This window comes from Rutidosis leptorrhynchoides, chromosome 10 (genome assembly GCF_046630445.1).
Source record: "Rutidosis leptorrhynchoides isolate AG116_Rl617_1_P2 chromosome 10, CSIRO_AGI_Rlap_v1, whole genome shotgun sequence".
NCBI lineage: Eukaryota > Viridiplantae > Streptophyta > Magnoliopsida > Asterales > Asteraceae > Rutidosis > Rutidosis leptorrhynchoides.
In genome coordinates this window covers 349186235-349203092 of record NC_092342.1, presented here as the reverse complement: position 1 = coordinate 349203092, position 16858 = coordinate 349186235, and the positions used below count along the sequence as shown (strand labels likewise).

Below are 16858 nucleotides of genomic sequence, written 5' to 3'. Positions count from 1 at the left end.
GGATAATGTTAAGTAATGTTTTCTTGTACGTAAAAAAACATGAAGTAATGTTTTCACTGACTTTTCAACGGTCAATAGTATTCGATGGATAGTTATTGATGGATACTTAATATTATGACATAATATTATCTTAGAGCGATACTTGGGTCAATAATATGTGTTTATTGGGTTTTGAGTTTAAAATTATGATATATATGTCCATTCAATCCAATCCAACTATCATTATAATTTGTAAGTGTTAACTTAATAAATACAGTACGTATAATTAAAATATACTATATAATCTCTTAGCCACTTGTAATGTGTTTGTGCCAAACAAGCAACTGTAGCTACTTGTAAGTTCAACTCGCCAAACAAAATGGATCTAAACTGTTGACGGACTACCCTATTTTTTAGACCACTTCAATTTCATCCACTTCAACTCTTGATCTATAAATTCTTAACATTGTAAAGATCAAACATTCATCTTAAAACCTTAAAAGTTTTATAAAAACCCTTAAAACATATTGACACGCTAAAACACACACAGACAAAGATGAGGGCTTTCTTGATTATATTTGCATGGTTTGTACTATGTTTTGTGAATATAGGGGAATGTGTAATTCCCAAGAGTTTGTTAATAGATATTGATAGCGTAAACAATGTTGGTTCGTATATCGGTATCGTTGTGCCAAATAGTTTTGAAATGAATCCCCTTTTACAATCGTCGAGCTTTGTAAAGGATCAAAAGCGTCCGTATCTTGATGTTTCAGGTAAAACGATACGTTTTAGTAGACTATATATGTACACTCAAACATGTAATATATATCCTGATTTTTGATCACTATATATAATATCGACTATGTACACACAAACGTGCTATATCCTGATTCTTGACGACTATATATATATATGTCTTACTGAACGCACGTATCAAAATTTGGATAGTGATACTATATGTTAATTAGCATATATAGTAGTTTATAGCCGTCTTGAATACAGGTAATCTTATAAGGATTAAATTAATTACAATATATACCAGGTAGAAGGTTTCGAATTGGAACTTTGGAACATCAGAAGGTCATTATCGTCATGACCGGATTAAGTATGGTATGTCATTTGCTTTTCCTTCAACTATAGCAAATATAGTGTTTTTTTTTTCTTTTTTTTTTTTTTTTTCCCTAACGGCAATAGATATAGATATATAGTAGTGATTCATAAATATTTGTAAGTGTTAGCCATTTTAATTGGTTGTGTAGTTAAATGCAGGTATAACCACACAACTATTATCAAGCTTGTTCAACGTGAAAGGCGTTCTACATTTTGGTATTGCCGGAAATGCAAATACTCAACTTGAAATCGGAGATGTCACAATCCCCGAGTTTTGGGCTCATACCAGTTTGTGGTCATGGCAGGTAGGTCGAAAATGGACACATGATAATGGTTTACTAAAGTTCTATATAGAATTGATAGATCATAGATAACAATATGTTGATTCATATGACTATTTTTGTCACCTATAGAGATATGGAGAAGGGCCTGAAAATGAGCTACCTTTAGAATCCAATGGGGACTACACAAAAAGAATCGGATATCTAAAGTTCTCGGATTACAATAATGACACGTCCAAACAACACAAAGAGTTCGGTAACAACCTTTTAAATAGGGTTTGGTACCAACCCGAAGAAGTATTCCCGATCAGCGCAGAGCCTGAAGTCAGACAACGTGTATTTTGGGTGCCCGTTGACAAGGGCTACTACGCACTTTCCAAGAAACTCAAGGTACCCCTACTTCTATAAGTATATATATCGATCCTTCTGTATTGAAAATTAAAGGACTTGGATTTTATTTTTGATTGTGTAGGGTCTGAAGTTGGAGAACTGTATAAATAGTACAACTTGTTTACCAAGGGAACCTAAAGTAGCAAGAGTTAAAAGGGGTGCAAGTGCCAATATGTTTATAGATAATGGGGCTTATAGAAAATTTCTAAGTGACAAGTTTAATGTGACAACAATTGATATGGAGAGTGCTGCAGTTGCACTAATTTGTTATCAACAAAAAATACCATTCATTGCTATTAGAGCTCTTTCTGATTTTGCTGGTGGTGGGTCTGCAATTTCTAATGAAGCTGCTAATTTTGCCCCTTTGGCAGCTCAAAATGCAGTTATTGCATTGATCAAATTTGTGCAGTTATTGCACTCATACTAGGGTTAGACTGTTGTTTTTAGTTATGAAATCTTAAAGAGTTGTATGTGTAACCAAAAGGTCATTGGTCTAGCGGTATTGTTGTGACCCTCTGACCTTGAGGTCATGGGTTCAAGTATATATATGGGGTGGACATATGTATATATTCGTGTAAAATATCATGATTTGTGTTTATTGTTTGTTGTAAAAAGTGTTTTAATTTGTTAGTATTAAGTTATTAAACTGCTTCTTGTTCTTGTAAGATGTGTGTTACTAGCTACAACAAAACTAGTGTCTGCATTTAAAGCGTTTGACAAAGGCTCTAGGTTTCTTTTCATATTAATCGTACTTAATTTGATTTTGGAGGTACTAATATCTAAGACGACCCAAGAGCTGCTATTGTCTTAGTCTATATAAATCTTAGTCTATATAAATATTGGATTGACAATTTGACATTCAGTCAATTTGTAAAATAACTTGATTGATGAAGTTATGATAGACCGGTGGTGATATATAAGGGCGCATGCCAAAATTGTATAAAAAGTCTATGTTACCCATGTGAACAGTGCAAACTTCATGAGAAATAGTATTAGTAGATAATGAAAAAATGAAGTAAATTATAATAATTAGTGTTATATATCTTCATAGAGGGTAATTCAGTTTTTGACCACTCGAAGCTCATCTTGCAAAGTCCACATGTTTTGAATTGGAATAATATCTTTTGTTTTCGTTGTGTTTACGAGTGATCCTCGACCATCTTTTCTTTTCATTTGGCTCTATGTCCGGACGAGGTGAGTATATGTACCTCGTCTTGTATGAAATGAGTGTTGGAGTCGGAATTGAGCATTTTTTTTTTTAAGCTAGATAATTGTTGTAGTCATCGGTACTTGAGTGAATTGGGTTTGAGGAACTTGAGTTTCAGACATGTTGTATGAATCACCAAATGAGTTTGATGTAGTTAGAGGATTGTTTTGTTAAACGAGCAACACCAACCATGGGTCATTTGACCAAATTATCTATTTTAGTTTACTGGGTATTATTATTTTTTAGTTTATGAATAATTGTTAGTGGGTCTAATTGTGAACAAGTCTTATGGGTTGTTCCTATTCTTTAGGAGTAGTGAAGTCATGTTAGTTGGCTACTAGTAGTGGAGTCATGTTTTCCTATTTCTTCTCATTTGTATGCCTATTTAAAGGCAACTAGTTTCTTTGATTCGATGAGCACAAATAAAGCATTTTTACAGTGCAAATTATTGACCCATTTTTTCTACTTGTATTCATCTCTGAGTTTTTAACTTGTGAGATATAGTAAACACACTTATTTGATCGATTTATTTCAACAATCTGGTATCAAGAGCCTAACAATCTGTGGGTTATTTTATTTACATCACAGCTACTAAGATGGGTGATTTTCATGTCCTTGGTGGAATCAAGAAACTCAACAACCAAAACTACAATTCTTGGTCTACGTGTATGATGTCTTATATGCAAGGCCAAGACTTGTGGGAGGTCGTGAACGGGAGTGAAGTTAGACAACCAGAAGCTGAAGATACTAATGGTGTGTTACGAAAGTGGAAGATAAAAGTGGGTAAAGCATTGTTTGTTTTGAAGACAACGGTTGAAGACAATGTGCTTGAACATATCCGGGATGTGCAAACACCGAAAGAGGCTTGGGATGCTTTGGCCAAGTTGTTCTCAAAGAAGAACGATATGAAACTCCAACTCTTGGAGAGTGAGTTGTTATAAGTGGCACAACGTGATATGACGATTGCTCAATACTTTCACAATTTGAAATCTCTATGTCAAGAGATCTCTGAGTTAGATCCCGAGGCTCCAATCGGTGAAGCTAGGATGAAACGAATCATCATCCATGGTTTGAAGTTTGATTTTAAGAGCTTTGTTGCTGCGATACAAGGTTGGCAAAATCAGCCATCACTTGTTGAATTCGAGAATTTGCTAGCAAGTCAAGAAGCATGAGCTAAGCAAATGGGAGGAGTCTCGCTAAAGAATGAAGAAGAGGCACTCTATGTCGAGAAAGGCAAGAGGAATTTAAAGCAACAATCATCACGTGGATCAAAAGAGAATGATGACAAGGCGAAAAATCGAGATGGTGAAGGTAAAGCTCGTGCACCAGGAGGCTCGAAGAACCGTTTTAATGGCAAGAAATTTAGACCGACGTGCTACAACTGTCAAAAGAAAGGGCATTTTGCAAGAGACTGTCATTCAAAGAAAGTTGAGCAAAGCAACACGGCTACCTCCAAGAGTGAAGATGAATGGGATTTCGAGGCATCATTTGTTATAGATGAAGAGGAGTCTGCCTTTGTGACAACAGCATCCGAGAAGATTAATTATGAAAAAGATTGGATCGTTGACTCGGGTTGTTCAAACCATATGACAGGTGATAAGGAAAAATTAAAGAACGTATCAAAGTACAAGGGAAGTCGTGTCATGTTTACAGCAGAAAACTCTAAATTACTAATAGCACATGTCGGTAATTCAGTTGTTTGTCCTCAGTACAATAATATCGAGATGCCGCTTAAAGACGTCTATCATGTTCTGGGTATGAAAAAGAATCTTCTGTCTGTCCCACAACTAACATCATCCGGTCAATATGTTTTATTTAGTCCACATGATGTAAAGGTTTTTGATCAGCTTGAGGTTGTGGGTGATCCCGTAATGATGGGACAACGAATGAACTCAGTGTATGTGATACCGGCAGAAACCGCATATGTTGAAAAGGCAAGAAGAAATGAGACAGCAGACTTGTAGCACATGCAATTGAGTCATGTTAGCTATTCTAAGCTAGACAAAATGATGAAGAAATCGATGTTGAAGGGACTTCCCAAACTTGAAGTGAAAACAGACACCGTATGTGCGGGCTGTCAATATGGAAAAGCGCACCAATTGCCTTACGAAGAGTCTAAGTTCAAAGAAAAAGAACCATTAGAGTTGATTCACTCTGATGTTTTTGGACCTGTCAAGCAGCCTTCAATTGGATATATGAGGTACATGGTGACTTTTATTGATGACTTTTCGAGATATGTTTGGGTTTATTTTATGAAGAATAAATCTGAAACTTTTACAAAGTTTAAAGAATTTAAGAAGTCAGCGGAAGCCGAAACCAACAAAGTTATTCGGTGTTTACTAACTGATAATGAAGGGGAATACACATCAGATGAGTTCCTAAATTTTCTCCAAGAGGCCAAAATACGCCATCAGTTCACATGTGCGAATACCCCACAACAGAATGGCGTATCTGAACAGAAGAATAGGCACCTCTCAGAAATATGTCGAAGCATGCTTCATGCAAAGAATGTTCCTGGTCGATTTTGGGCTGAAGCAATGAAGACAGCTGCGTTTGTGATTAATAAGCTGCCACAACAGAGGTTATCATTTATTTCTCCATTTCAAAAATTATGGAACTTAAAACCTTCTGTTGGTTATTTTAGAGTATTTGGATGTGTATGTTATGTTTTTGTTCCTTCTCACTTACGTAGCAAAATGGAAAAGAAGGCCGTTAGATGCATTTTTGTAGGCTATGACAGTCAAAGAAAAGGATGGAGATGTTGCGATCCAACCACTGGAAAATGCTACACATCTCGTAATGTCGTGTTCGATGAAGCATCTTCTTGGTTGTTGTCTAATAAGGAGGTGGTGACAGATTCGAGTATGTTCAATGAAAGGACCCGTTCATATACATTATAAATGATTCATAACAGTTGATTACATCGCGAGGTATTTGACCTCTATATGATACATTTTACAAACATTGCATTCATTTTTAAAAGACAAACTTTCTTTACAACGAAAGTTGACGGCATGCACACCATTTCATAATACATCCAACTATAATTGGCTTAATAATAATCTTGATGAACTCAATGACTCGAATGCAACGTCTTTCAAAATATGCCATGAATGACTCCAAGTAATATCCTTAAAATGAGCTAATGCACAGCGGAAGATTTCTTTAATACCTGAGAATAAACATGCTTTAAAGTGTCAACCAAAAGGTTGGTGAGTTCATAGGTTTATCATAACAATCATTTCAATATATTAATAGACCACAAGATTTCCGTTTATAAATATATGTACACTCGCAAGTGTATAAAAGTATTCTATAAGTTGTAGGCACCCGGTAACAAGCCTTAACGTTCATGTTTTACCCTCTGAAGTACACCAGATCAGGTGTGTTTAAAATAAGCTCGAAGTACTAAAGCATCCCATAGTCAGGATGGGGTTTGTCAGACCCAATAGATCTATCTTTAGGATTCGCGCCTACCGTACATAGATAAGTAGTTTAATGTTACCAAGCTAAGGGTATATTTCTGGTTTAAACCCACGTAGAATTAGTTTTAGTACTTGTGCCTATTTCGTAAAACATTTATAAAAACAGCGCATGTATTCTCAGTCCCAAAAATATATATAAAAGGGAGCAAGTGAAACTCAAAATACTGTATTTCGTAGTAAAAATACATATAACGTCATTTAACAAGTGCAAGGTTGGCCTCGGATTCACGAACGTATCAATATTGAGATTCAATATTGAAGGAAAGTACGTAGACGCAATGGAGATGATAAACACTATATTGACCTCACGAGCATACCCATGAACCATACCCATCACCTCCATAGCTATAACCCATAATTTCCTTAGCTTCGACTCATTCAAAAAAACTATTTTGAAATCACTCGGACAGCACTCCGTCGTAATATTTTATGTATACTAATAATATCTTGAAATAATACAAAGCAAATATATATATATATATATATATATATATATATATATATATATATATATATATATATATATATATATATATATATATATATATATATATATATATATATATATATATATATATATATATATATATAAATCGATTGAGAGAGTTTAGAGAAATATATTTTCAAGTTTCTATGAAATAATGAAACCTATTGAATTCTATTTATAATAGATTTTTGAATTATTAAAGTGAATTATTAAAGTATGAATTATTAAAGTGAATTATTAAAGTGAATTATTAAAGTGAATTATTAAAGTGAATTATTAAAGTATGAATTATTAAAGTGAATTATTAAAGTATGAATTATTAAAGTGAATTATTAAAGTGAATTATTAAAGTATGAATTATTAAAGTTAAAGTAAAGTAAAAGTAAAAGTAAAGTAAAGGTATAGTTAAAGTATATAGTAAAAGTATAAAAACTATGTATGTATAATACGCGTATAAATATATAAAATATTAATTTAAATCGTTATATATATTTAATGAAATAAAATATAAATATCATTATATTTATTATACTGGTTAAGTAATGAGTTGTCAAAAGTGATTCTAGATATTTATAAAAGTTATATACCTTTTAATAATAAAGTTCTTTTTAAACTGAAAACGTCTTTGTACATTTGAAAATAGATTAATAGAATATTATGGAAACCAATTCTCCACTAACTTTTGTCTAACTTTCGTAAATGACACTTTTTGTTTTTATTTATAAATAGCTTTACAAATTATTCTGAATATCGTTAAGAGGAATAGATTTTCTCAAATCATAGTGGACCTCTCAACAGAGACTTGTAATCATAATTCAATGTTTCTGATAATTCAATCATTTAATATATATTTTTTTTAATTTCGTGGAAAATCATATTGAAACAAATACATTCATGTAAAGTATTATACGTTTAATACTTTATTAATATTCTCAAGTTATAATATATATATACATAACATATCTATTTATATATAACGGTTCGTGAATCGTCGGAATTTGGTCGAGGTTATAATGAATGTATGAACACAGTTTAAAATTCTTGAGATTTAACTTAACAAACTTTGCTTATCGTGTCGGAATAATATAAAGATTAAAGTTTAAATTTGGTCGGAAATTTCCGGGTCGTCACAGTACCTACCCGTTAAAGAAATTTTGTCCCCGAAATTTGATAGAGGTCGTCATGACTAACAATGAGAATGTTATTATAACGATTATAGAGTTTTATCATGTTCAAGAACAATGGATAAAATAATTCGATTAGTCAAAGCGTGTGAGTGAAGTTTTCGTAAATGAATGAAATAAGATAATAGTGATTCGTTGTATCTTTTAACGTCATCACGATTGATCTCCGAAAAGAAAATCTTTGTAATCTATATTGGACTTGATTATTCGACGATTAAGGAAATTATGATCCTCTTCGAATTAATGCGATAATCTATTTTGATTTCTCTGTCGGATATTTCACTATAAATCTACCTCATTTGTTTTCTTACAACTCACACCTTCTCAACTCATATTTTAAAGTATTTGTCAATATGCTTCATCCAGTGCTGATTCTTGATATACTCCTCACTTTCATATCTGTCGCTCTTCTTTTTCATCTGCCTCCGGAAGAATCTATTTACTTCTACTATACTCTTGGTTTTATAGTGTTTTTAGTTCTCCCGTGTCTTTATATTGCTATATGCATTGATATATACAGTTTGTGATTTCTGGGTTGTTGTTGGGTTTTATATCTTCCCTTATATTTCAAAGTCCTTGCTTCTTCTATAATCATTGTCATCCACAGTTAATGCTCTCTTCTATTTGCTATGATTTATACTTCCATTTCTAGTTCGGAGCTTTGTCCTTTCGTTTCTTCTTCTTGCGATTAAGCACCGCTTGTAATGGTCCAGAATTCGCAGATATAAATTTCGGAATGAACATTGTTAATGTTCTAGAAAGGAAATTGTAATGACACGATCTTGACTTGTCAAATTACCAGAATACCTCGGAAAAGGCCGAATCATCAAGAAATATTTTCTTAATATTTAGAGATCAAAGAGAATACAAGAGTCGTGTAACATAGCACATGATGACATTATGATCTGTGAATCATCATGTTATATTTAGAAACTCAGCATGAATTACTGTAATATAATCACGTTGATCAAGTGTCATTATATTATACTAACTCATGCTTCAGCTCCCAACACTTCTTCAAGAATATTCCTATTTTAAACTTGAATGTTTCAGAATTTAGAAACTAAAATAGTTTCTTTTATGATATAATACAGATAGCGCGAAGAGGTAAATGATTTCAGATAAGAATAATTATAAAAATATCTTCAGAAGTATGGATGATATTTATAATGAAAGATACGATGATATCTTAGAATGTCTAATATCAGAGGATGATGAAGGATATTATCCGCAGGGATTTAGAGTCAGGAGCAAGGTATTCGTTAATGACTTCAGCAAGTACTGAATCATTTGGATTCTTTGAAGGCAGGTTCAGCCTTTGTGATTTATCCACAGCCTCCTTCATACTTTGCTCAATCCGTTTTCCAGTTCCAAAGCTTCTCTTTTTCTGAGCTTTGCCAATATACTATCCTTTATCATCCAACTTTTTACTATTAAGGTCGTTTACAGTTTTTGCTGCTTCATCAGCATTTTTCAAAATTTCGAGAACTGGTTCGCAGTTTAGGGTGTTTTTCAGAAATTTCTCATTCAAAGAATGTAAGTCTTGGAGGTAGACGTTGTGTGTATATGTAATTGTTGATGTAGACATGCTGCGTGGTTTCAAAATACTGATTGCTGATTCTCAATAATTGGTATGGCAATTCTTGTTATAAGGTACGAATGAGTATATGATAGGGTTTCGATAATTATAATGATTTTTTTTTTTTTGAAAGTCAAAGATCATTGAAGTTGTTGGTAAGTTTATTGCTAATGTGGTGAATATAAACGATTCCCCGGTAACGTTGGCGAAAGGGCAACGTATCTATTGAGGTTATAATAAGACTGTTTTGATTGAGAAGTCGAAGTTGACTTGCTGGAGATGTGACAAAACTGTCTATTTTGAAACGGAATTGAAAAGTTATTTTAGCTAGTAAATGCCAAAGGGTCTAACACGGATACGTGTCGAACTATGACTTGGGTTTTGAGAGTTTTTCAGGTGTATAACTGTGGGTAACATGTGGTTGGATCATCATCTCGATTGTTCCTTAGTTGAAGTGTCTTCAGGAATTTTGAAGGGTTTGAGCACATATTGTAATCGTTAATACATATGATGTTCTAACACAGTTTTGAAGTCAAAGTATAGCTTTGAAAGATATAGGAATCTAAGAGTGATGATACGGGTTATATTTCGAATTGAATTATGCGATTTCAAAATCAGAATATGTAATTGAATTTGAATGAGTATGATTGTTTTGATTTATATGAAAGAATGGATATTGTTGTGAAAGTAGGGAGTATAGTTGATGATTGCTGAATCAGTTTCAAAAAATGTAATATATTAATTGTGAATTTATATATCTCTCGGGTATTACCTACCCGTTAAAATTTTTTCACAATTAATATTTTGTACAAAAGAAGTTTATTACAGTCTTTATGAAAATATATGTGTATATTTTCTTTAGATGTAATATAGATTTAATGAGTTAATATTAAATTAAACTCATTTATTTTATGGTTTAATGAGTTAATATTAAATTAAACTCATTTATTTTATGGTTGGAACTAGGATTGAGTAATCCCTAAAACTTTATAAATTGCATAAGTATTTCTTCAATAATATTGAAATTATGAATCATTACTTTGTTATTTGTTGGTTTTCGTGAAATTCTTGTGAACTTCGCAAGGTACGAATGATGTTATTTGAAAAGTTTTGAGTACATCGATGATGAAAGTGTAAAATCAAACATATATTCGAATAATACACTTGATTTATTATGAATTGGATTTTTATTGAATTGAGACAGAGATTGTAATTAACGATGGTTAAGTTGCGAACGAAGGACGTACATCATTGCATATTTGTAATATAAATTAACTGAGTAGTTAAGATTCACACATAATAGCTTAGTACGGGAAGATTTATTATGGTTTAAAAATTTATACATATAAAATATACATATAAATTTTTCGATTGGAAATGAGTTAATACTTCATAACTCGTTGATACAATATATTTGTTGTTGATTCGTAATGATATCCACAATGATTCTTGAACTGACAGAGTTTGTGATGTTACAGGTGCTGTTGATTCTGACGATACTGATGGCACTGACTGTGTTGATGATGCTACGGTCCTGTTGATGCTGTTGGTAAAACAAATCTAGCTTGTAAATCGTACACCATTTTCGATCAAAGTTTCTACTCTACCATCTCCGTTCACTCATCCGATTTACGGTCAGAATTAAATAATCTCTAAGATTTTAGAGATTACATAACTGCCGCAGAGATATCTCTTCAATGAAGTTTATGAATTAATACTTCATCGTTTGTTGTTGTTGATATTCCTGGATATTTACAGGGGGTATGACGTTGATGTTTGAGATACAGATTGTGATGTTGCGGTGTGGGATGTGGATGTTGTTATTGGTGGTGGTGATGGTACTGTTGGTGTTGCTGATGGTGGTACTGTTTATGCTGCTGGTGCTGCTGCTGGTGTTTGTAACCTTTACACCATATTCTCCAAAGCCACTACCCGAGCGCGAAGCTCGTTCACTTCTTCTATTACACCGGGGTGATTGTCGGTTCGGACGAGCGGATAAATAAAATCTAGAATTTAGTGTAGTATGTAATCATGACGAGATACTCTAGAAATAAGAGAGAAAATGGTGTTTCGGATAGGTTCGCCGGTAAGTGCTTCAGGTTCTTCGCCAAGAGGGCAATGTGGTGGATGGAAGGGATCACCTTCTTCTTGTCTCCAATGATTAAGGAGGCTACGAACCAATCCTCAATTCATCCAGAATAGATGATGACTAATTGGTTGATCCATTCCGGTCACACTGCTTTCGGAACTTGAGTGGGATTCCATTTCGGAATCCGAGGGACTTGAACTAATGACGAATTCCATTTCGTACGATTGAATAAAGAATTTTTCGATATGAAATGATTTTCCGACTATCGGGTGGTATTCTAATTATATAGACAAAAGGTTTCGTAGATTACGGAGGAATTTACGGAATATGTCAGGCAAAGTTTACAGTAACAGATACGCTAAGATATGAATTAGCAGATACACTAAGATATGAATTTTGTCTATACACTATTCATGCAATCAATGCAATAAGATGTGTCTAGACTAAGAATGATAAGCAGGTAATTTTTGACAAGAATGATGAGCAAAACTTTTGAAATGCAGACACGGTCGAAGTCCAGACTCACTAATGCATCCTAACGACTATCAGTTAGACACACTAATGCAGACCTGGTTCGCTAAGACCACCGCTCTGATACCAACTGAAAGGACCACAAATTTCCGTTTATAAATATTAGATTATCGTTATATTTATTATACTGGTTATATTTCGAATTGAATTATGCGATTTCAAAATCAGAATATGTAATTGAATTTGAATGAGTATGATTGTTTTGATTTATATGAAAGAATGGATATTGTTGTGAAAGTAGGGAGTATAGTTGATGATTGCTGAATCAGTTTCAAAAAATGTAATATATTAATTGTGAATTTATATATCTCTCGGGTATTACCTACCCGTTAAAAATTTTTCACAATTAATATTTTGTACAAAAGAAGTTTATTACAGTCTTTATGAAAATATATGTGTATATTTTCTTTAGATGTAATATAGATTTAATGAGTTAATATTAAATTAAACTCATTTGTTTTATGGTTGGAACTAGAATTGAGTAATCCCTAAAACTTTATATGGGCACAAATACTATTAAAAATATATTTCTCTAAACTCTCTCAATCGATTTATATATATATATATATATATATATATATATATATATATATATATATATATATATATATATATATATATATATATATATATATATATTTGCTCTGTATTATTTCAAGATATTATTAGTATACATAAAATATTACGACGGAGTGCTGTCCGAGTGATTTCAAAATAGTTTTTTTTTTAATGAGTCGAAGCTAAGTAAATTATGAGTTATAGCTATGGAGGTGATGGGTATGGTTCATGGGTATGCTCGTGAGGTCAATCTAGTGTTTATCATCTCCGTTGTGTCTACGTACTTTCCTACAATATTGAATCTCAATATTGATACGTTCGTGAATCCGAGCCCAACATTGCACTTGTTAAATGACGTTATATGTATTTTTACTACGAAATACAGTATGGTGAGTTTCATTTGCTCCCTTTTATATATATTTTTGGGACTGAGAATACATGCGCTGTTTTTATAAATGTTTTACGAAATAGGCACAAGTACTAAAACTAATTCTACGTGGGTTTAAACCAGAAATATACCCTTAGCTTGGTAACATTAAACTACTTGTCTATGTACGGTAGGCGCGAATCCTAAAGATAGATCTATTGGGCCTGACAAACCCCATCCTGACTATGGGATGCTTTAGTACTTCGAGGTTATTTTAAACACACCTGATCTGGTGTACTTCAGAGGGTAAAACATGAACGTTAAGGCTTGTTACCGGGTGCCTACAACTTATAGAATACTTTTATACACTTGCGAGTGTACATATATTTATAAACGGAAATCTTGTGGTCTATTAATATATTGAAATGATTGTTATGATAAACCTATGAACTCACCAACCTTTTGGTTGACACTTTAAAGCATGTTTATTCTCAGGTATTAAAGAAATCTTTCGCTGTGCATTAGCACATTTTAAGGATATTACTTGGAGTCATTCATGGCATATTTTGAAAGACGTTGCATTCAAGTCATTGAGTTCATCAAGATTATTATTAAGCCAATTATAGTTGGATGTATTATCAAATGGTGTGCATTCTGTCAACTTTCGTTATGAAATCTTACTACACCGTACCAAGTGTAGTCACCGAAACGAAGTACTGTGCAACCGTTGAATACTGGTCGTCCAGTCCGGTTGGGGTTGTCAGGCCCGATAGATCTATCAACAGGATTCGTGAACCAGAGCGGTGGTCACGATTATATTCTATCTAAAATTCTAAAACTTATTCATCTGCTCATTCCGACCGACTGTTACCCCGGTGTAATAGAAGAAGTCAATGAGCTTCTTGCTCGGGTAGTGACCCTGAAGAATATGGTGCAAAGGTTACAAACACCATCAGCAGCACCAGCAGCATAACCAGTACCACCAACAACAACATCCGCATCCCAAGCCTCAATTTCACAATCTGTCCCACGAACATCAACATCATACGCACCACAGATACCAAGGAGTACCAACAACAATGAACGATGAAGTATTGATCCATAACTTCATTAATATTCTGCGAAGAATATGTGGTTCCTAATAGTTTTAGAAATTACTTATTCTAGCTCAAACTGAAAAGCAAATGAGATTAATATCATATTAACTCATTAAATTCATGATTACATCTGAAGAAAATATATATGCAAGTATATTTTCATAAAGATTGTAATTAAAAATTCTTTTGTACAAACTGTTAATGGTGAAAATATTTTTAACGGGTAGGTAATACCCGAGGAATATTTAGTTTTCACATTAGTAAGTTACACTGTACATTCTTCGAATCTGATTCAACAGTCATTTACTATCCTACTTACACTCACAGCTATACGAATCGATTCACCACAGAGTAATCATTTTCATTCAATTTCAAAATTGGATTTTGACTCATCAGAATCCAACAAGTGGCATAATGAAGAAAACATTGGACAAAATAAAATTTGTTAGAAACAAACAATTAAACTATGAGAAGAATTTTTGTTAAGAATCCACGCTAACTATTCCTAGCTAACTGTTCCTAGCTAACTGTTCCTAGCTAACTGATTACATTTTATTCATCGCAATTTATTTATCGCAATTTAAATTCTCGCAATTTATTTATCGCAATTTAAATTCTCGCAATTTTATTTATCGTCATTTAATTTCTGTTATTTATTTTACGCACTTTAAATATCGAGACACGTATACAAGGTTTTGACATATCATATCGATGCATGTATATATATTATTTGAAATAACCATAGACACTCTATATGCAGTAATGATCGAGTTCTCTATACAGGGTTGAGGTTGATTCTACAATAATATATATACTTTGAGTTGTGATCGAGTCTGAGACATATACACGGGTCACGATATGTACTGTGATGACCCGGAAATTTTCGACCAAATTTAAACTTTAATCTTTATATTATTCCGACACGATAAGCAAAGTTTGTTAAGTTAAATCTCAAGAATTTTAAACTGTGTTCATACATTCATTATAACCTCGACCAAATTCCGACGATTCACGAACCGTTATATATAAATAGATATGTATATGTATATATATTATAACTTGAGAATATTAATAAAGTATTAAACGTATAATACTTTACACGAACGTATTTGTTTCAATATGATTTTTGAAAAAATTAAAAAAATATATATTAAATGATTGAATTATCAGAAACATTGAATTATGATTACAAGTCTCTGTTGAGAGGTCCACTATGATTTAAGAAAATCTATTCCTCTTAACGATATTCAGAATAATTTGTAAAGCTATTTATAAATAAAATAAAAAGTGTCATTTACGAAAGTTAGACAAAAGTTAGTGGAGAATTGGTTTCCATAATATTCTATTAATCTATTTTCAAACGTACAAAGACGTTTTCAGTTTAAAAAGAACTTTATTATTAAAACGTATATAACTTTTATAAATATCTAGAATCACTTTTGACAACTCATTACTTAACCAGTATAATAAATATAACGATATTTATATTTTATTTCATTAAATATATATAACGATTTAAATTAATATTATATATATTTATACGCATATTATACATACATAGTTTTTATACTTTTACTATACTTTAACTTTACCTTTACTTTACTTTTACTTTACTTTAACTTTAATAATTCACTTTAATAATTCACTTTAATAATTCATACTTTAATAATTCACTTTAATAATTCACTTTAATAATTCATACTTTAATAATTCATTTTAATAATTCATACTTTAATAATTCACTTTAATAATTCATACTTTAATAATTCACTTTAATAATTCATACTTTAATAATTCACTTTAATAATTCAAAAATCTATTATAAATAGAATTCAATAGGTTTCATTATTTCATAGAAACTTGAAAATATATTTCTTTAAACTCTCTCAATCGATTTATATATATATATATTTGCTCTGTATTATTTCAAGATATTATTAGTATACATAAAATATTACGACGGAGTGCTGTCCGAGTGATTTCAAAATAGTTTTTTTTTAATGAGTCGAAGCTAAGTAAATTATGGGTTATAGCTATGGAGGTGATGGGTATGGTTCATGGGTATGCTCGTGAGGTCAATCTAGTGTTTATCATCTCCGTTGTGTCTACGTACTTTCCTGCAATATTGAATCTCAATATTGATACGTTCGTGAATCCGAGCCCAACCTTGCACTTGTTAAATGACGTTATATGTATTTTTACTACGAAATACAGTATGGTGAGTTTCATTTGCTCCCTTTTATATATATTTTTGGGACTGAGAATACATGCGCTGTTTTTATAAATGTTTTACGAAATAGGCACAAGTACTAAAACTAATTCTACGTGGGTTTAAACCAGAAATATACCCTTAGCTTGGTAACATTAAACTACTTGTCTATGTACGGTAGGCGTGAATCCTAAAGATAGATCTATTGGGCCTGACAAACCCCATCCTGACTATGGAATGCTTTAGTACTTCGAGGTTATTTTAAACACACCTGATCTGGTGTACTTCAGAGGGTAAAACATGAA

The 16858-nt window shown here is 32.3% G+C and overlaps 1 protein-coding gene across 1 annotated transcript; it reads left to right on the top strand.

The window, feature by feature from the left end:
- Positions 1–494: 494 nt before the first annotated feature.
- On the top strand, positions 495–2405 carry LOC139873078 (bark storage protein A-like). Its single transcript, XM_071861013.1, has 5 exons — positions 495–752; positions 1022–1089; positions 1239–1394; positions 1503–1760; positions 1843–2405. Exons 1-5 carry the CDS (start codon positions 536–538, stop codon positions 2185–2187), a joined length of 1044 nt encoding a protein of 347 aa, XP_071717114.1. The 5' UTR covers positions 495–535; the 3' UTR covers positions 2188–2405.
- Positions 2406–16858: the final 14453 nt, after the last annotated feature.